General features: G+C 42.0%; 6 protein-coding genes across 9 annotated transcripts in view; 2 read left to right on the top strand and 4 right to left on the bottom strand.

Moving 5' to 3' along the window:
- Window positions 1–57: 57 nt before the first annotated feature.
- On the bottom strand, window positions 58–2,838 carry lg18h8orf33 (linkage group 18 C8orf33 homolog). 2 transcript variants are annotated; one of them, XM_024008512.2, is made up of 6 exons: window positions 2,635–2,838; window positions 1,871–2,005; window positions 1,250–1,758; window positions 1,070–1,160; window positions 761–907; window positions 58–474 (listed from the first exon to the last, which is right to left on the bottom strand). In XM_024008512.2, the coding sequence occupies exons 2-6, from the start codon at window positions 1,896–1,898 to the stop codon at window positions 251–253; spliced, it is 999 nt and encodes a 332-aa protein (XP_023864280.1). In that variant the 5' UTR covers window positions 1,899–2,005; window positions 2,635–2,838; the 3' UTR covers window positions 58–250. The 2 variants fall into 2 exon arrangements, with proteins under 2 accessions (XP_023864280.1, XP_023864279.1); XM_024008511.2 differs by having other exon boundaries at window positions 1,871–1,983.
- Window positions 2,839–3,077: 239 nt separating this feature from the next.
- Window positions 3,078–5,553, top strand: h3f3d (H3 histone, family 3D). Of its 2 annotated transcripts, none has more exons than XM_024008515.2 (4): window positions 3,078–3,183; window positions 4,285–4,426; window positions 4,528–4,681; window positions 5,102–5,553. In XM_024008515.2, exons 2-4 carry the CDS (start codon window positions 4,299–4,301, stop codon window positions 5,228–5,230), a joined length of 411 nt encoding a protein of 136 aa, XP_023864283.1. In that variant the 5' UTR covers window positions 3,078–3,183; window positions 4,285–4,298; the 3' UTR covers window positions 5,231–5,553. The 2 variants fall into 2 exon arrangements, with proteins under 2 accessions (XP_023864283.1, XP_070304430.1); XM_070448329.1 differs by having other exon boundaries at window positions 4,528–4,685; window positions 5,106–5,553.
- Window positions 5,554–6,747: 1,194 nt separating this feature from the next.
- On the bottom strand, window positions 6,748–8,354 carry uqcc4 (ubiquinol-cytochrome c reductase complex assembly factor 4). The gene is made up of 2 exons (XM_024008514.2): window positions 8,178–8,354; window positions 6,748–7,622 (listed from the first exon to the last, which is right to left on the bottom strand). Exons 1-2 carry the CDS (start codon window positions 8,264–8,266, stop codon window positions 7,295–7,297), a joined length of 417 nt encoding a protein of 138 aa, XP_023864282.1. The 5' UTR covers window positions 8,267–8,354; the 3' UTR covers window positions 6,748–7,294.
- Window positions 8,355–8,441: 87 nt separating this feature from the next.
- The window catches only part of LOC111978090 (uncharacterized protein C7orf50 homolog), an 18,091-nt gene continuing 6,966 nt past the window's right edge, over window positions 8,442–19,566 (top strand). The window contains exons 1-3 of one of the 2 annotated variants that reach the window (XM_024007892.2): window positions 8,442–8,571; window positions 9,399–9,558; window positions 9,690–9,824. In XM_024007892.2, the coding sequence (XP_023863660.1) occupies window positions 9,415–9,558; window positions 9,690–9,824 (279 nt within the window). In that variant the 5' untranslated portion in view covers window positions 8,442–8,571; window positions 9,399–9,414. Of the gene's footprint in view, window positions 8,572–8,857; window positions 9,080–9,398; window positions 9,559–9,689; window positions 9,825–19,566 lie in introns of those variants that run through there. The other variant, XM_024007891.2, reaches the window with a different exon arrangement.
- On the bottom strand, window positions 9,832–13,626 carry LOC111978089 (G-protein coupled estrogen receptor 1-like). The gene is made up of 2 exons (XM_024007890.2): window positions 13,524–13,626; window positions 9,832–12,923 (listed from the first exon to the last, which is right to left on the bottom strand). Exon 2 carries the CDS (start codon window positions 12,649–12,651, stop codon window positions 11,638–11,640), a length of 1,014 nt encoding a protein of 337 aa, XP_023863658.1. The 5' UTR covers window positions 12,652–12,923; window positions 13,524–13,626; the 3' UTR covers window positions 9,832–11,637.
- The window catches only part of LOC111978088 (uncharacterized), a 5,955-nt gene continuing 3,754 nt past the window's right edge, over window positions 17,366–19,566 (bottom strand). The window contains exon 2 of the mRNA XM_024007888.2: window positions 17,366–18,857. Coding sequence (XP_023863656.1) covers window positions 17,808–18,857 — 1,050 coding nt within the window. The 3' untranslated portion in view covers window positions 17,366–17,807. The remainder of the gene's footprint in view (window positions 18,858–19,566) is intronic.

The following is a 19,566-nucleotide window of genomic DNA, read 5'->3' as shown; positions in this document are numbered from 1 at the left end:
AGGTAGAGATGGTCGTAGATTGATGTAACTTCAATGAATTCATGCGCGATGCAGATATTTACCCAAATAATAAATTTTATTAATCAAAAGGTTTACAATACTTAATCAAACCACAACCAATAGCATTATAATCAACCAAAACCATTATTCAGATGGAGAGCATTCAAGCAAAGAAKTTTAAAAATGGCTTCATTTGTATTCGTCTATAGAGTAAGACTGATTTCTTGAGCAAATACTTCCCCAGAGCAAATCAGAGGAAGTTAAAGCAGAACTCTTCATTAGCAGGAGTGAAGACAAAAGTTGAGTTCTCCTGGTTCAGCACACTTGTGTTTGGAGTCTGTGCCTGTAAATTKTCTTGTTGACTCTTTGCATTGGATTTTAAGGGTAGAGTCTCTGTTTCACCTTCCGCTTTCCTGTGGAAAATAGACTTCTTAGCAGGGTCTGCCACGACTTTGACCTGAGCCGATGTCATTGCTGCAATATAAAAAGATAAATACTTAGTTGCCACATATTTCTATCTAACATCATTTGCAGTATTTCTGGTCTGACTTTAGTGTAAGCTGCATGTTTATTTTTTTCACTTCAAGCCTGTTTAAATTTGAACTTCTATGTCTTGCTGTATCGTTAGATATTACTGCACTGTTGGCGCTAGGAACAKAAGGATTTCGATACACCTGCAATAACATCTGCTAAATATGTGTATGCGACCAATAAAATGTGATTTGTACTCATATCTGACTTTCTCTCTCGCTCCACTCACCACCCTGAATCAATTTGAACTGCTTGTGCTTCTCCTCCTCCATCTTCTTCCTGTAGTCCCCAGACATTGCCCTCATCACCTGCCTCTTCTTTGCCAGGGGGGCTTTGGAGCTGCGCAGCGTCTTAAGGGCACGAGAGGCCTCCTCCTCTACAGACAGCAAAGACTCAAGATATAATCCCACATCAAACTTTTTATGCATCTCATAACAATCTACTTCTTCACTGTTATTATAAACATCTCACATTTGAATGTACTGTTTATCGTARACTTCAGAGATCAACTGGATTCTAGAGTCTAAACTACACCCACTCTGTTTTGGCGTAGCCTTCAGAGTAGCCATGCCCAGCTCCAGCTGCTCAATGCACCAGTCCAGCTCTCTTTTCAGCTGCTGTTCTGTAGTCTGAAAAATACAACCAAAAGTTGAACTGATATACACCAGCCACACTGAATCAAATATACATTTTAAATTCAAACAACACCATCACCCACCAGCATTGTGCCATCCTCCTCACGAGCCCCTTCTGTGTCTGTCAAGTTTGTCATCTGTTTTTGCTGTCCATCAATGGCTTTTTTCTTATGACCAGATTTCTTATTTTTCTTGGCTTTAGAAGATGTGGTTGGCTCAGGTGCTTTAATTACTTGTTGAGCGTTCTGGCCCTGAGGCTTTTCCTCTTTGGACTCTTTCAGGGCTACAGCCCCTGAGGGTACTGGTGTGCCAATTTCTTTCTCCATCTCCCCTGGTGTACTAACAGGGATTTGGAAGTTGAATGCAAAACCAGAACCCTGTTCTGTAGAAGCGGTGGATGTTTTTGTCTGTAATCCTGCAAACTGGTGTTTCACATCTGAGAGGTCAGTTTCTGCCCCCTGTGCTGCTGGTGCACCCTCAGGGAAGAAGTTGAAAGTGAAAGAGTTTTCACTGTGTACCCAGAGTTGTTTCTCTGCTCTGCTTTGTTGGTTCTGTTCGSCTTGGGCAGTGTCATTCACCCGAGGCTCAAAGTCTGCTCCAAAACATTGACACAAATACAAGCACATGCAGAGACACAGTATTAAAACAGACTACAATGCATAAGAATGTAAAGGAATTTCTTGTAATGACTTGTTGTGTCCTACCTATGACCAGTGTCTTATGCTCTGTCATGATTCACTCAGCACCAGCTATTTCCAGATGACTACTCTAAAGACACTCATATAACGTCTGTTTCGCTCAAATGAGATGTAGATTGCTGCAGAAAGATTATGACATAGCTGAACATGACAAAGTGTCATTAGCGGATGATCAAAGTATTGTTTTTGCACCCTTAAGGCCCTTTCTCACCAAGTCTGTTGCGTTTTTTGTACGAATTGTTGTTTATTAAGATATAGGCTAATAATATAACACGAAGCTTAGCCTATAGCTCTCGGTCTATCTTGGTCTACCTGGCTACGGCTGCTGAGTGTAGGCAATGCTCACTGGGAAGCTGTTCCCCGCGCTTCACTCAATGTGCTTGCGTTGCCATGTCTAGACACAATTGTATATGTTACAGTTAACTAGAATCAGTTTGTCAAATAATGATGGGGTTAAAATTTTTTTTTAAAAGAAGCACAAGTTTACATGCTGTTTATCATATAATTCCCTGTGCTGAGACACGAACACGATCWGTCTGTCAGACAAGTTTACCTTTGTGATTAAGATCACGTGTCCCTGATAACAATTTCTATTGGTCCCCAAAAAAATTGGAAAGCGAAAATACGCAAAAATCGAACCTGTTTCGAATAAATAATGGACGGATTGCAGCASGYCGATATTTCACAATTGGTGTGAATGGCGTCATAAACAAGACGTCCTCGTGTTGATTTTTTTAACGGACCTGGTGAGAAAAGGCCTTCATGCTCACCTTTGAAAAGATTCACAACGCTATTTCAAGCAACCAAATAAAKCTATTTGGCAGACTTTCTTCGAAACGACAGGCATGCATCACTGAGCTGTATCAAATACATGTATGACTAATCCTAACGGTGGCTATGTATTAACCGGGCATTCATCAAGCATTGTGTACACGTCCATCGTTATTCCGAACCGGCAAAGTTTCCAAATCTTTTTGGTTCCGCTTTTCATATTTTTGTTATTGCCAGATGCCACTTTCTCGACTGAAAATTAACTAAAGTGTTACGTTTAATTTGTTTACCGGTATGTTGTTTATCATTAAACTAGTCTCACATTTCGCTTGGATAAACTTGTTAGAAATTTGATTCAATTTGTAAAGAAGACTGCGTCATTTTGGTTTGACCAATACAAAGCGTTTTGCTGATGTTGGTGGGCAGGTCTACAAATCAGACATAAAAAAGTATAAATAGAATGTGCCGTTTCCGTTTAACGAACAGTCACTGAAGCGGTTCAAGACGGCATTTGAAAAAACATTTGAACGTCTGTTTTGGTCACAGAGGTAGCTAGTTAAGATTTTATCTAAATTAATACGGTGTGTAAATGTGTGGTGGTTCATATCAATGTTCGTTTTGATATTATGTAGGTAGCCAAAACTATCAAGCGAGGTTTTGTTGGTAACGTTAGCTAGCGAACGATGGCTAACTACTGTAAAATAGAACTGTAGTTTGTCTCGGCAGATAATTACAGTACCTACCTAGCATAACGTGTTTAGTTATGTTTACGATTTGCGACATACAAGTGACTCCTTTTGATTGTAATGTGCGTTCTACGATTTTCGCTAAAGTAACAGTTAACTGTTACCTCAACCAGGCCTCTAAGGCCGTTGTGTGGCAATGGGAATATGATTCCTCGTTGTAGGCGCCATGTTACAAAATGGGCAGCTGCCTGGCATCTTTGAAGATAAACGAAACGTGTAGGTTACAAGCCGCGTAATGGTGGCTTGAATAGCAGATTAAGAGTAGTTGATGCGCTCATTTCTGAACTAGCGTTTGGTTTGCTCATAACAATCTAGTAATGAGCAGTTAGTTACTGGTTTGGATGTTAGTTTTAGTACCAAGCTGTGGTTAGTTAGCTATTCTAACTAGATATTTTACATAGCCAACGTTAGTTTCAATTGACCCGCCACCGGTTCAGATAGTTGGCGCCCTGGCTGCTTCCAGTGTGTTCAACCATGTCCTGTTCCTGGCCAGCCGACTTGCCAGTTATCAGGTGGATATCTAGTTATCCCATATTCCACACGATTACAATTATATTTTCCACCGCTAACGTTATTATTAAACTACACAATGCCGATCTCGATTTGTCATTTTGGTGGTTTATTTTCTTTAATGGCTGCCGTTTCCTACTAGCTGCGGTAGCTAGCTTTGCATTGTTACTATAAGGCCCGTATGAAGTTTTTAATATTAGCCTATTGTCGGTATTAACTGTAGGTGCATGCCAACTGATAACTATTTACTGCAATAATCTAGTGCAGCCACACTAGCCAGGTCTCAACGAGTCAATTTGCTGGCCTTCAGTAACCTTGACAAAGGATCAGTTTGCGCTTACTTTAATACTAATGCCACTCTGTTCCTTACATTTGATTTTGATATATTTTCAGAAGTCAAGTGAGCCATGGCACGTACTAAGCAGACCGCCCGTAAYTCCACTGGCGGAAAAGCGCCCAGGAAACAGCTGGCCACCAAGGCTGCAAGGAAAAGCGCACCATCTACTGGCGGTGTGAAGAAGCCTCACAGATACAGGTACCATTTTTCACCTGGACGTTCTCGATTTTCTGCAATGTTGGACTTCTGGGCAAATGTTTTGATTGGCCTGCAGATACTGATTTTAAGGTTTTGTGTAGGCCGGGTACAGTGGCTCTGAGAGAAATCCGTAGGTACCAGAAATCCACTGAGCTGCTGATCAGGAAGCTGCCCTTCCAGCGTCTGGTCCGTGAAATTGCCCAGGACTTCAAGACTGACCTCCGCTTCCAGAGTGCAGCCATTGGCGCTCTGCAGGCAAGTTAACTTTATGATTTGGATTGGAATAGATTGATTTTGTTAGGTTTAGTCACATGGGTGCTGATTATAGAATTACCCATGTTAAAGCAACATTGGACCAACCAAAGTGGTGAGCCAGAGTGGCCTTGCTTTTGCAACTGTGTCCCAAGTAACTGATGTAATGGCTTGCTGCTGCACTAAAAGGGATACTTCGGGAGCATGCTAGCAGGTACCATAGACTTCCAGTCATTGCACTAAGMCTAGTTAGCATTGGATCGCAAAACTTACTTCCTTCATACCGGACAGACGTAAAAATACTCTCCACAATTTAATCTGACTCCGGGGAATTAAAGGGCCCCATTACAAAATCCAAGTATCCCTTTAAATTAAGATMTAACTGTTACTTTTCTGAGAAATGCTTGTTTTCTCCAAATACAGGAAGCCAGTGAAGCATACCTTGTTGGCCTGTTTGAGGACACCAACCTGTGTGCCATCCATGCCAAGAGGGTCACCATCATGCCCAAAGACATTCAGRTGGCRAGGCGAATCCGAGGCGAGCGTGCATAATATGAACACTTTTTGAACTCCCTCTTTGGAGGGTAACTAGGTGGGCGGGCATGGTTGGGGCTGTGTTTTCTTTGAACTATGAATTAGTATGTACTAGTTTGAATTAATTTTGTAATGTCTCATTGGTAGGATAAAGGCTTGTGATTTATAGTACAGAAGTAGCAAGTGTCTTGCCAAACATTCCTAACCTCTCAGGTTTTGAAAGTGTATTTTAGAAATGGTTGATACCTTCAGGTCATCTTGTAATGTGCATGAGTCATGTGGAGTAGAACTTTTTAATCTCATTATGGCCATTTGTTGTAAATAAACTTTCCACTACCTCATGTTTGGTTTATTACCCCCCTCTTCCTTTATGGACATTCTGGGCTGACACTGTATACTTTCTTGGCCTTGAGTGAGGCATAGTAGACAACCATGAGTGTGAACATTAAATCTGTACAGTTGCATTTTTACAATTTCTTTGACATGGTGGGATCTTTGTCTATAAAATGTAATCGCTCAGCAAATTCCTGGTTGCTGAAATTCTAAATTCTGTATATTTGTTTGAAAAAAATGTAGAAAATCACTACCTTAACATGGAAAACAAGCGTTTAGGTTATGGGGTGTACCAGTTGTACTAACCTAAAGGCATTAATCAAGAATCAATGGATGTAATTTTAGTATTCAATGTGTTTGAGCATGTGTCCATTAAACCTATGGAATTTATCTGCATGAATGAGCTATAAAAGCCTCTTCAATATGCTGTGATCCGCACTAAACTGTTGCTAGAGCGCTTTAGTCACTGGCTGTCCACTTGTATATAAAACGATTGACAGTTCAGTATCGAATTCGACCATTATTGGGTTTAAATACACATTAACATTTGTGAACCGCCAACCGCTAAATGAGAGTGCAGCAATATGCTTCACATCAATATCAAGTGATATCCGTATCGCCTTACCTCCAAGCGTTTATTTAAGTTGGATGCCGACAGTCGCGCCATGGGAAGACATATCTTTGGCTGTAGTCTACAAATGCATATTCCTGCTCCTTTCCCGCGAACCAAACTGTCAGACTCGCCCAGGTGTAACAAATTAAATGTGCGTCTTTTTCCGATGCTGATTTAAATTCAGAAAAGGATGTTTGCAAAAAATACTTTTCTCAAAGTAGTTATCGAAAAAATATTCTAGTTTTTCTAAAATATAATCTGATTACAATATTTTTGCTGGTAATGTAACGGATTAGTTGCCGTTTTTGAAATCCGTTACTCCCCAACCCTGCCTACACTTTCCATTATTGGCGAGCATGCGCAAAAACCAGAGTGGACATGTTTGACAAAACAATCAGTTGAAAATGTGATGGAAACGCTGAACTTTTTGCTATGTGGAAGCTTGAARGCCAAAATGCTTTGTGCGCCACACCTCACAGCATTTTACTCACAAATCATTTTGGAAACCCCTCTGGTGGGGAAAATTAAGATTTTAGAATAGTTGCACAAATGTCACCAATTGGATGGAAATGTATAACTAAACCGGTAGTAGGACTAAATTGAGGCCATTTTAATTCAAGCAAAATTACTTATACAAAGCAAACATGCTCAGTCAAAGAACATTTCAAAACCAGAGGTTAAAACAAGTGGCTCTACAAAAGGCATTGCTTCAAATACATTAACATTTCTGCATCTGCAAAACATCATTCAATGTAAAGCAACTTGGTTAATTTCACTCAGATTTGCTTAGTGTACATGTCATCCTGCAGAGACTAGGTAATGGCCCCTGCCATTGTATGTCAAGTATAAACTGCATCAATGTTACCTTCACACTATTCTGACAACTAAATGTTCATCATAGATAAGTCTAAATCTTGATGGTGAACAATGTAATGACAATTGGATTTTGGACCATACATATTGAGCCTCTGCACTTATGGACACAGGTGGACAATAGCCAGAACTTCACAATACATCTTATGAACATTGCTCACCGCCCTGGAAGCATACACCAATTGTGCATGCCATAGACATGCCATAGACAATCTAGCTAAAATAAATAGCCTTAAATTATACATTTTTTTAATTGCACAATATTAGCTAGATTTGCTTTGTTCTTCATCTGAGAGTAAGCCAGGCAACTGTTCATAGAGATTCTTCTCAAGCTGTTCATCAATAACCGTCTCGCCCCTCAGCGCGCACCACAGCAAGAAGCTCACCCCTAKGAGACTGATGGGGAGGACTTTCCACCATGGCCGCTGATACTTGCTTCCCAGGGACTGGTCTACATTCCAAGTCTTGTGACTGGCTTTACTGCTAGAGAACTTGATGGGTTGACTAAACTCCTCGTCATCCTCATCTGCTGGTTTCTTTGACTTAGCCAGGCAATGGGAGGTCAAGCAGAGGGTCCGTATATGGTTCAATCTCAAAAGAAAAAGAAAGAAACCTTTTTAGAATCTACAAAAACACTTAAGCCAAAGTGACAACTGTTACAACATATCAAGAAATATAATTCAATACAATAGTGCCACCTGTTGATGTATTTTGGAAGCTGGCCTGGGCTGTGCATTCTATCATCMTTTGGTTACAACACACAAACTATTTAGCAATCATGTAATCTTTWTCCTTTTCATATTTGAAAAAGCTTCAGATATGCAGCTACTCATGATCACAGATCTGACCGCAGGAAATGTAGCTAACTAGCYATCCCTGTTAACTAATGCGTAAATCACTCCTAACTGATCAAATATGAGGTGCCGGAAGCTCCAATAGAGCTCCCAAGTCAAATCGGAAGGTCAAATAACCAATGACAGTACATTGGGAACACTCATGCGAGTGATGATTTTAAAACCTGAACCAAATGTGTACTACTTTGCTAGCTTTCCTTTGTCAGGTTTGACTCATTGTCATTGAACCACTCACTGTCCATGAAAGTGAACATAAATAGCTATCTGGCTATATTTCTCATATTGTACATACCTCAGCTTTGTCTTGATACCATCAATCACAATCCCACGACACAGAGAATAYTGTGACAAACTAGATAAAACACGTCCTATTCTCGACATTTTGTAGAATGGTCATGTCATGGCAAAATCCTCAGCTCGWTGCAGGTCATGTAACATTTCGTCACACATATAACAATGAGCCAGATATTTCACCGGATGTATAAATGTGAAGCATCCGGCTGGCGTTTCCACTCACTACCAAATATGGTGATYAYAGGAAAACCAGTAACCGGCAGTGGGAGAAGATGGAGCGAGAGTGAACTGCGTTTTGTAGACTTTACCATTTGCAAAATAAAAATWAAATAAAAGCCGTTGTCTAGGAGAGCAAGAGCGAATTGAGTTATTGTACACGCGCACTTCACAAGGTAGGCGTTCCCTATCGGAAATATGCAAATAAATTCTCGCTAGCTTTTGCTTGGCTCTGCCCAACTCCCATTGGAAACGACAGGCTTTGGTCACTCTTGGGTTTAGTTATAATACATCTTTGATTTCGTTGTGCAATGCATTGTGTCCGTCAAGAAATTAGTTTTCGAGAGGAAGAGGCCTTTGAATTGTATACTATAATCCTAAATGCTAAAGATGCAATATACTGTGCTTGCATAAAATGTTGGACAATATTGTAATCTACCGTCATCTATTGAAATTGCAAGAGCATTCACCTTGAGACTACAAGTCCCAGCACACTTAGCACACTTACACTACAAGTCCCAAATCACCAATCACCGAACTGAAATGACTATTTGACCAATCACAACAAGCGACAACACTTCCTGAGCGACAACACTTCCTGATTCACACAACGCATGTTGGTGTCCATGCTGCTGAGGTCAACGCGAGTACAGTTATTCTGTTACAMTAAGTTTATTCTTATTAGTAAGTTAACATATTTTGAATGTAACCTGCTGTAATTTTTGCTAACATGAAACAATAAAGCATGTCAAAGATGCTAAAACTAAATGGCAAGCTTYTAACGTTCGTGTGGTGTAATTAGCACTGTTGATATGTAACGTTACAATAGCTAGCTAGTTAGTCAGTGCAAGTATCATAGCTAGTAATAATGAGCTAGTTTTCAAAGTAAAATTGTAGCTAAACGTCATATGAGAGTCGTGACTTTTACCTTGACAGATATGCCAGTATGTCCATTGTCCAACACTGTACTGTGACGCTAGCTAACTATGCAATTATGTTTCAGGAACAAGTTGGTTATCATGGCYAAGAGTAAATCATGTGAATCAGAACCCAAAAGAAGTGGGTCCAAAAGGAAGAAGTTGAATTCAAATGAGAGAGATGTCTGCATTGATGAAAACATGGAAAGCAAAGGAAAAAAGAGAAGGAAAAATACTTACATTGAGGCAAGTATCATAACAGTAATATGGTGATTAAAAATTTTCCAAAAATATTGCAAAGAGGCATATGTCATGACATTTCTTGTAAGCTGAGCTCATCATGATGAGATATTAAATAAGGTCTTCTACATTCCAAGGAGGCTCCTATACCAGTCCCCACAGTGTCAAAGAACACTTCAGAGGACGTGGTGACAAATTCAAAGAAACGCAAACAACCAGCAGATGATGCACAGAAGGAAAAGAAGCGGAAGAAGAAAAACAAAACTACTGGGGTAAACTGCTATATATATTCCTGCTTTATTCATTTAATTACAGAACATTTTTTGTATGGTGCCACCACTAGATGGGCCACACACACACAAAGCGTTCTACACATATTTGCCCATGGAAGTGATCAGAAATATATATATATTTTTATAATTATGCAATTATCTGAACCCTCTGTTTCTCATTTTGGTTATGTTGTAGGTTAGACCCTATTTGGCATAATCTGAGGTATTTTTGTATTGCTCGCCATCAGTTGAGACACAGCATGCCCTTCAATACCTTTGAATTGTAGGTATTGTAGGTGGGTGTCATGTTTTGGCTGATAAATGTTCTAAAATGGGAATACAATTGAAACATTTTTACTTTCAAATGGTAGCACAAAGATGGTTGAAGGTCCACACATCAGAGAATGTTTATTTGATTGGGAATATCAGTTTTAAATTACACCTTCAATCTTCTCTAGGAAACCTGTTGGAGTCATAGAAATYAAGATAATAGAATATACATTTCCATTTAAGTAGACATTTGACGATGGGTGGACTGGCACCCATCTTTGTGGTAGTAATTGGAAGTTCTAAATGTCCATTTATTTTATATTTCAATGATGTACTAGCTAAATTGTAGTGGTCTGAAGGGATATATCCATTCTATGAATTCTATTTCTATGATTGAAATGACACCCACCCTTATATTCAAGAGTATGCTGTCCCAACCGATGGTGGACACAACAAACACCTCAGATTATCTAGAATGGGTCTAAACTATAAAATATGTGACAATGAAGAAAATCAGAGTTTAAGCTTTTTTTTTAGATGTTAAAGTTTAAAATGACAATAAATAAAAATGTTTCAAGAAAATAGTTTGACAACCCCTGTTTGTAAGCTTCCATTCAGCCACGAGCAGTAGTGAGTTCGGGCACTGAACTCAGGCCTGGTAAGCAGTTGGTGTTCCAATTCATCCCAAAGGTGTTCGATTGGTTTGAGGTCAGAGCTCTGTGCAGGCCAGTCAAGTTCTTCCACACCGAACTCAACAAACCATTTCCGTATGGACCTTGCTTTGTGCAGGGGGGCGTTGTCATGCTGAAACAGGAAAGGTCCTTCCATAAATAGTTGCCACAATGTTGGAAGCACAGAATCGTGCTGCTGCTCGGCCATGGAAACACATTTCATGAAGCTCCCGACGAACATTCCTTGTGCTGACGTTGCTTCCAGAGGCAGTTTGGAACTCGGTAGTGAGTGTTGCAACGGAGGACAGACGTTTTTTTACGCGCTACACACTTCAGCATTCAGTGGTCCCATGGTGTGAGCGGCTGAGCCGTTGTTGCTCCTAGACGTTTCTACTTCACAATAACAGCACTTACAGTTGACCGGGGCAGCTCTAGCAGGACAAACATTTGACCAACTGACTTGCTGGAAAGGTGGCATCCTATGACTGTGCCAGATTGAAAGTCACTGAGCTCTTCAGTAAGGCTATTCTACTGCCAATGTTTGTCTATGGAGGTTGCGTGGCGGTGTGCCTGACTTTATACACCTGTCAGCAACGGTGTGGCTGAAATAGCTGAATCCACTCATTTGAAGGGGTGTCCACATACACTATATATACACAAAAGTATCTAATGAAAGATTTGTTTAAGTCAAAAGGAGTGAGGTCAGAAAGTGATTGAAATCAGACACACCACGTAGCTGTCCAGGGCACACGTATGTTGGTGAGTTTTGATTTGAAGGATGGATGGCTGGTTTGTAGAGGCAGCAGGAGCTTTGGAGAGGTTGTGTGATGGGACTGGTACTTTTAAGTATGGTGCAGGAGCTTGCAGAGGGGCTAGCTACTCCAACAGGAGCTGTCTAACTTGGCCCAGCTGATGTTTTCCTTGATGAAGCTCCTTAGCTTGTCCTGGAAGGTCTCTCCCAAGAAGCTGTAGACCAGGGGGTTGAGGCAGCTGTTGGAGAAGGCAGCCAGGTTGACCATGTGGGCCGTCAGAGGGTAGTCATGCCACAGCGTTCCATCCACATCGCCTCTCAGSAGGTGCACACTGACAAACATGTTCTGCGGTAACCAACAGGCAAAGAACACCAACACGGCCGCAGAAATCATCCTCAAAGCCTTCCTCTTCTGTGGCCGCCGCTGKAGCCCACTGTGCTCCCTTTGAGCGCTCACCAGAACCAGGGCGATCCTCCAGTAGCAGAGGCCCAGCACGCAGAAGGGCAGCAGGAAGCCCAGCGTAACCTCCAGCCACTGGATCTGGGATACGTTCGCGAAGCAGAAGTGGAGCTCCCCGGTGTGCTGCACCTGGGCCACGGTGAAGGGCAGTAGGGTGAGCAGGGCGGAGGTCACCCAGATCAGGCAGCAGGTCAGACGGGCCCGGGGCATGCTCCTGCCCAGACCCATTGAGCCCGCCAGCACCACAAACCGGTCGAAGCTCATCCAGGTCAGGAAGAAGACGCTGCTGTACATGTTGACCTGCAGGAACAGGGCCATGAAGGTGCACAGGGCAGCCATGTCATAGTAGTGCTCACTAAGGTTGAACACCTCAATCAGGGAGTCCGCCACCAGGACCAGGTCGGCAGCCGCCAGGTTGACAAAGTAAAGATCGGGGGCGGTCATGCGTCCCTTGTGGCTCAGGTTGACGGCCAGGATGAGGACGTTCCCGATGAAGCCCACAGGGAAAAGGAAGATTGTGTAGAGGCAGGAGAGGAAGACGCTGATGGTGTAATGCTGGTGGGGGTCAGGTTCCTCTCCTGCCAGCCCAGAGGAGGGGGCTGAGGAGCCATTCAACTGCTCTGTGACGTTGCTATAAATCGCAACGGGATAGTCCATGTACGTGCGCACCTCCATGTCATTGTCTGGTCTGGTGTCTGTCTGTGTCAAAAGTTACAATCTGTCATTTTGAGCCTGCAGTTGAATTCTAGCCCCAAGTTGTAATTTACAATGGGGTATCAAGGAGTTGTTGCCAGGTAAAAATCCCACATCAATAATAACCACTGCTGATAGTCTCTTTGTTTCTCACTCAAAGGTGTGTTGGCGTTTGGACACAAATAGTCACAAAGTGRTTTTTAGAAACGCACTCTCTTGGTTCAGGTTGAAGGGTTGATGGCTCACTCACGGTGCTAGGAAGGGGATAAATAAATCACATTTTATTGGTCACATACACATATATTTATCAGATGTTATTGCGGGTGTAACGAAATTCTTGTGCTCCTAGCTCAAAGTGCAGTAGTATCAGTGACCTTCTTCAGTTGGTTTAAGTAACAACAACAAAAATAATTACTTTATTATTATTTATCTGAGAAGATTTGTCCTTGCGGATGTGTGAACTACCATAAATGAACGCATGAAAATGTATGCAGTAGTAAACATTTTGGAACAAAGGTAACTGGAACCGCACACTACCTGTACAGTGGCTGATGAGGACATTTCTATGGCAATATCTTTACCATATAAAATAAACTTATTCTCGCCATGCAGCCTGAAAAAAGATCAAGCATCTTCTATACTAAAGACAACTTGAACAGAGTATTTTAACATGATCAGCTAAATACTTGGTATTGGCTTTCTGGCATTAGCTAAACTATGGATTTTTTAAATATATTTTTTAAACTATGGATTGTTGTCTCTTGTCATAACTTAAGAGCTTGACTGACTCACTCTTAAGCCAGTCTGAAGCACTTGCCCTTTAGAGGGTGAGGTAAGAGGAAAYGAAAACTTACATTGTTGACTTCCTGTGTTGTTTTCATTACCAGAATGTATTGCTCATGTCGAGATCTTTCTCTGTCGGTGTAGATGTTTAACAACCATCACCAATCAATTCTCATTAGCTTCCAACGACTGAGGCTGTGTAGACTTTCCTTACTGGCTCATCCCCCAAGTAATTTGACGTCACCCGCTCCTCAGCGTAAGATAGAGATGTATGCAAACAGTCCTCTCTCTCTCTGCTGTTGTCCTCTGCTATAGCTGGTCTTCTCTACTGTTTTTTGTTACTTGAGACTGATTCTTAATGATTTTTCACACCGTTTTACTGTTTTTGCTCTATGGAAGGAATTTTTATTCAAGTATAATCATCCATGCATGAAGGGTGGATCATTATGTAGAATGTTCAAATATATAAATAAGGGAGTCACTGGGTATGGGTAACTTATGGGGGAAACTCTGGAAACTGCCTCATATTTACACAAAACAAGATGGATGGCAGAACTGGTATGCTGTGGTGGAGAGTAGGGTATGTTGAGCAATTTTTTACATTCAACGTCAAGGGAAATATAGTGTTATTTCTAACAAYGATATCTACATATTTTTCAGGATGTTGTTTATCCCTGGAAATAATAKGATTTCATGATGTAAACATAACAGTTTTGAAAACATAGCTTGTCCAATAAGGGGTCTCTGTGTACGGGGTAAGTTGGGCATAGGGACAGGGTAAGTTGAGCCACCTTGGGGTAAGTGGATGGGGGTTGTCTGTGACGGGAGTGGTAGGTCAAAGTTTAATTCATGGAATGGGGTYTATTGTATATCTTAGATCTATATCTGAATGTAGGCATACATTTATGTTCAATATCACTTACCCTTCCATTTCTTCACCAGTTGTCTGGGACATGGATGTTATTTCGATGTGCCAATTCGTGGGCAAGTTCTCTGCATTTGAGACGAATAAGCCCATWAAACTGGTCAGTGAGATCAGATAAGACCCTGCTACTCTATCATATCCTCTTTCGCACAGGTGCATGTTTGTTTTCATTTTTGTCAGTGTTCCTCTTCAGTGTCATTCAGTTAAAAATTGTATCCCTTTGCTGCTACTCAAATGTACTTTTRCCCCTTCTCTCACTTCCTTAGCTGCTCTCAAGAACCACAAGGGGGGCTAGACTTTTGCTTGTTTTGCGTTTATATACGTAGGGCATGATGACGCCTGCTCTGTAACCATAAAAATGTACAATATTTTTTGTTGTTCATATCCATGACACATTGCAAAAAATAGTGTGCATAAAACAGACAAAATTGTATCATTAGTATGGTGACCATTGGCTCAACTTACCAKGGCAAACATTTTTACTATAATTATCCCACACAGCTATAAGGATGCACTTTCATGCTAGGCTTAGAACCTCATATTTTTTATTTAACTAGGCAAGTCGGTTCAGAACAAGTTCTTATTTACAATGACGGCCTAGGAACAGTGGGTTAATTGCCTTGTTCAGGGGCAGAACGACAGATTTTTACCTTGTCAGTTCGAGGATTCGATCTAGCAACCTTTCAATTACTGGCACAATGCTCTAATCACTAGGCTACCTTGTAGCTTATAGAGACCRCAACTGATGTTATAAAACAATCACCTTTGGTTTAGATACAAGCATCATGAAACCCATAACACCAATTCATTTGACTTTCTGAAAATAATTTTGGAKGTTTTTTTCCTTCAGACTCCATTTTGTGTATCGCTTCCTAGAAACAAGGCTTGGCTCAACTTAACCCACTCTCCCCTATATAGAGTTATGCCATCACCTACTCAACGCAATAACTTAAGGACGTGTTTTCACTGTTGGAAATGTTCTTGTGAGCTCTGTATTTAAATGTATCTGAGTTTCTCAATCCATTTTTAGATGAGTCTCTGCCATCTATGAATAGGAAGCCCCTGGCTGCTAAGATTTGACATTTTCTTCATCACGCTACTGATTACTACCTAAGGATGCATGAACTATATCCAGTCCAAAAGAAACTTACACCAATGTTTTGGCAAGCTTCTCTTCAGTACATTCCTTTAGTAAATACAGTGCATTCGGGAAGTATTCAGACCCCTTGAGTTTTTCCACATTTTGTTATGTTACAGCCTTATTCTAAAATTGATTAAATAGTTTTTTTCCCTCGTCAATCTACACCCATTGCTCCATAATGACAATTCAAAAACAGATTTTTTTATAATTTTTTGCACATTTATAAAAATMGAGAAATCACATTTACATAAGAATTCAGACCCTTTACTCAGTATTTTGTTGAAGCAACTTTGGCAGCGATTACAGCCTTGCGTCTTCTTGGGTATGACGCTACAAGCTTGGCAACCTGTATTTGGGGAGTTTCTCCCATTCATCTCTGCAGATCTTCTCAAGCTCTGTCAGGTTGGATGGGGAGCGTTGCTGCACGGCTATTTTCAGGTCTCTCCAGAGATGTTTGATTGGGTTCAAGTCCGYGCTCTGGTTGGGCCACTTAAGGACATTCAGAGACTTGTTCCGAAGCCACTCCTGCATTGTCTTGGCTGTGTGCTTAGGGTTGTTGTGCTGTTGGAAGGTGAACCTTTGCCCCAGTCTGAGGTCCTGAGCACTTTGGAGCAGGTTTTCATCAAGGACCTCTCTGTACTTTGCTCCATTCAACTTTCCCTCGATCCTGAATAGTCTTCCAGTCCCTGCTGCTGAAAAACATCCCCACAGCATGATGCTGCCATCACCATACTTCACCGTAGGGAGGGTGCCAGGTTTCCTCCAGATGTGATGCTTGGCATTCAGGCCAAAGAGTTCAATCTTGGTTTCATCAGACCAGAGAATCTTGTTTCTCATGGTCAGTCCTTTAGGTGCCTTTTGACAAACTCCAAGCAGGCTGTCATGTGCCTTTTACTGAGGAGTGGCTTCTGTCTGGACACTACCATAAAGGCCTGATTTGTGGATTTCTGCAGAGATGGTTGTCCTTCTGGAAGGTTCTCCCATCTCCACAGAGGACCTTTGGAGCTTTGTCAGAGTGATCATCGGGTTCTTGGTCACTTCCCTGACCAAAGCCTTTCTCCCCCGATTGCTCGGTCTGGCCGGTGGCCAGCTCTAGGAAGAGTCTTGGTTTAAGAATGATGGAGGCCACTGTGGTCTTGGGGGACCTTCAATGATGCAGAAATGTTTTGGTACCCTTCCCCAGATCTGTGCCTCGACACAATCCTGTCTCGGAGCTCTAAGGACAATTCCTTCGACCTCATGGCTTGGTTTTTGCTTTGACGTGCACTGTCAACTGTGGGACCTTCTATAGACAGGTGTGTGCCTTTGCAAATCATGTCCAATTTAATTCAATCTAATCAATTTCATTTACCACAGGTGGACTTCAAGTTGTAGAAACATCTCAAGGATGATCAATGGAAACAGGATGCACCTGAGCTCAATTTCGAGGCTTATACCAAAGGCTCTGAATACTTATGTAAATCAGCTATTTCAGTTTTTTATTTGTAGTACATTTGCAAAAATGTCTCAAACCTGTTTTTGCTTTGTCATTATGGGGTTTTGTGTGTAGATTGATGACAAAAATATATAATTCTAATACATTTTAGAGTAAGTCTGTAACGTAACAAAATGTGGTAAAAGGGAAGGTCTGAYTACTTTCCGAATGCACTGTGTTTCCAATGTAAGGTGTTTTCCCACTATTCAGTCGTCATATTGTGACATTGAGTTTGAATGGGTTTTTGTGTAAAACATGTTTATGCAAACACAGCCACTGTCTGTTTCTTGGAAGAGGGCTGTGTCAAAGAGCAAGTAAGTGTAGAAACAATAGCACATGATGTCAGTTGAATTAGTAGAAATAGTCTTGCCAATGATTGTTCATGGTTTATTTGTCATTGCACAACTTCGTTGTACTCTAATTCGTTTGCAAATTCATTATCATCATATTGCAAAAGTCACCAATTAAATGTACAGACATCGTACGATTTAGCAGAAAAACAGTTTTCAGAAACAAAAGTCAGTTGGTAAAGTAACAGTACGCTGTTCATGCATGAAATAAGATTATGATCATTACATTAAAAAAGTACATTGGAAAACAAAKCTGTCTGAGTAACACTATTTACAGMCTTCAAATTCAAGCCAAAATTAAATGTAAACGATCAGCAACTAAACTTCCAGAATGTAACCTTGSTTTTTTAAGTTATCTGCTGTCAGCTTCTAATGTATATGAATCAACGTTTATACGGATAGATTTGGCAGTCTTAAAAAAGGCATAATTTTCCTGAATCCAGAATGCCTGAGATGGTTATTGACCTAAGGGTTAWAGTCCTGAGTGTCAGCAATCTCAATATGGGGGTCCATGATGTGTCTGTGGGTCTGTCGGCCCCCCAGGCCCCGGCAGCAGTCGCGGAGCTGCCTGGTCACCTCCAGAAGGCTCTCCCTGCACGGTTTATGCAGCAGGAGCACTAACACTAGACACACACAACTCCCAGAGAACATCACAAACTCGGACACATGCATGAACGCCCTCTCGTGATAGCTGAGAACACCAGCCTGCTGCATCCCTGCCCCCCTTACCAGCACAATGCCATGGAATAGCTGACACACAAATATCACCACAGCCACTGCCAGGAACACCGGACCTTCCTCTGATCCGGAGAGGAACCGGCTGCTGGATTTCCATTGGCGGACGCAGCCGCCTGTCAGGAGCCCCAGCAGGAGGAGGTAGGGAATTAGGAACCCTAGACAAAGCTTCGCCATGGCATAAGACCTTCCTGCCTCAGTTGGGTCTATAATACATATGCCCTCCAAATGCAGTTCCTTGGGGGGGTCTCGGAGTCTGGCCAGCACCAAGGAGCACAGGATAGAAACCAGAACCACCAGAGCCACACAGACCCCAGGCCTCTTCAGCAGAGCGTGAGTTGGGGTGTCAAAGGTCAGGGCGTATCCCATGAGCACCAGGAGCAACAGCCCGCAGAGGGATGCCATGTTGACGGTGAAGGCGAGTGCAGCACAGCCGATGTGTGTGGTCACCAGGTAGCTGGGCCGGTGTGCTACGGAAGAGAGGGAGAGGAGCAAGAGAAGGAGCTGGGAGCTGGAAAAGGCCCAGAGCAGGGAGTCCAGCCAGGCCAGTTGTCTTTGGGCTCTGTAGGACCGAATTAAGGCGTAGAGTAGAATGCATGCTGAGGCCAAGCCCAGCACAGCACAAAGCGCGTAGACGTAGTTGGCCCTGGATGTCAGGTCGTTGGCTGCGATTTTCGCAATGAAGTCTGAGGTGTTGAAGGGGCTGGATGTTGAGGTGATGTTGAAGGGTTGCATGTCGGTGCTCATCTCAGTCTGGGGCAGAAAGTCTGTTTGATTTGCCTTGTGTCCAATGAGGAAAAAAGAACACATGGCAATTTAGAACAATAAGAGAGTACACAATCCAGTTTTCATTGATGAGATTACACAACACTGTTCCAGTTATAACATCATCTCATGTTCAGTCACTGAGCATTTGCTTTGTACCTGCAGTTACACACCAAAGACGACATTATAAACAATGCCAATACAGTCACACCAATTAAAGAGTTGATGAAARGTAGAAATATCAAAACCGGTGTCGGGAGCCTTGTGTGCTTTCACAGGGTGTTACTGAATGTATTTGGACTGGTATCCAGAGGAGTTATAAACTCAGCAAAAAAATAAACGTCCTCTCACTGTCAACTGCGTTTATTTTCAGCAAACTTAACATGTGTAAATATTTGTATGACCATAACAAGATTGAACAACTGAGACATAAACTGAACAAGTTCCACAGACATGTGACTAACAGAAATTGAATAATTTGTCCCTGAACAAAGGGGGGGTCAAAATCAAAAGTAACAGTCAGTATCTGGTGTGGCCACCAGCTGCATTAAGTACTGCAGTGCATCTCCTCCTCATGGACTGCACCAGATTTGCCAGTTCTTGCTGTGAGATGTTACCCCACTCTTCCACCAAGGCACCTGCAAGTTCCCGGACCTTTCTGGGGGGAATGGCCCTAGCCCTCAACTTCCGATCCAACAGGTCCCAGACGTGCTCAATGGTATTG

This window comes from Salvelinus sp. IW2-2015, linkage group LG18 (genome assembly GCF_002910315.2).
Source record: "Salvelinus sp. IW2-2015 linkage group LG18, ASM291031v2, whole genome shotgun sequence".
In the NCBI taxonomy this organism is placed as follows: Eukaryota; Metazoa; Chordata; class Actinopteri; order Salmoniformes; family Salmonidae; genus Salvelinus; species Salvelinus sp. IW2-2015.
Note: the sequence above shows the minus strand (reverse complement) of the source record. Positions and strands in the feature narration are given on the sequence as shown.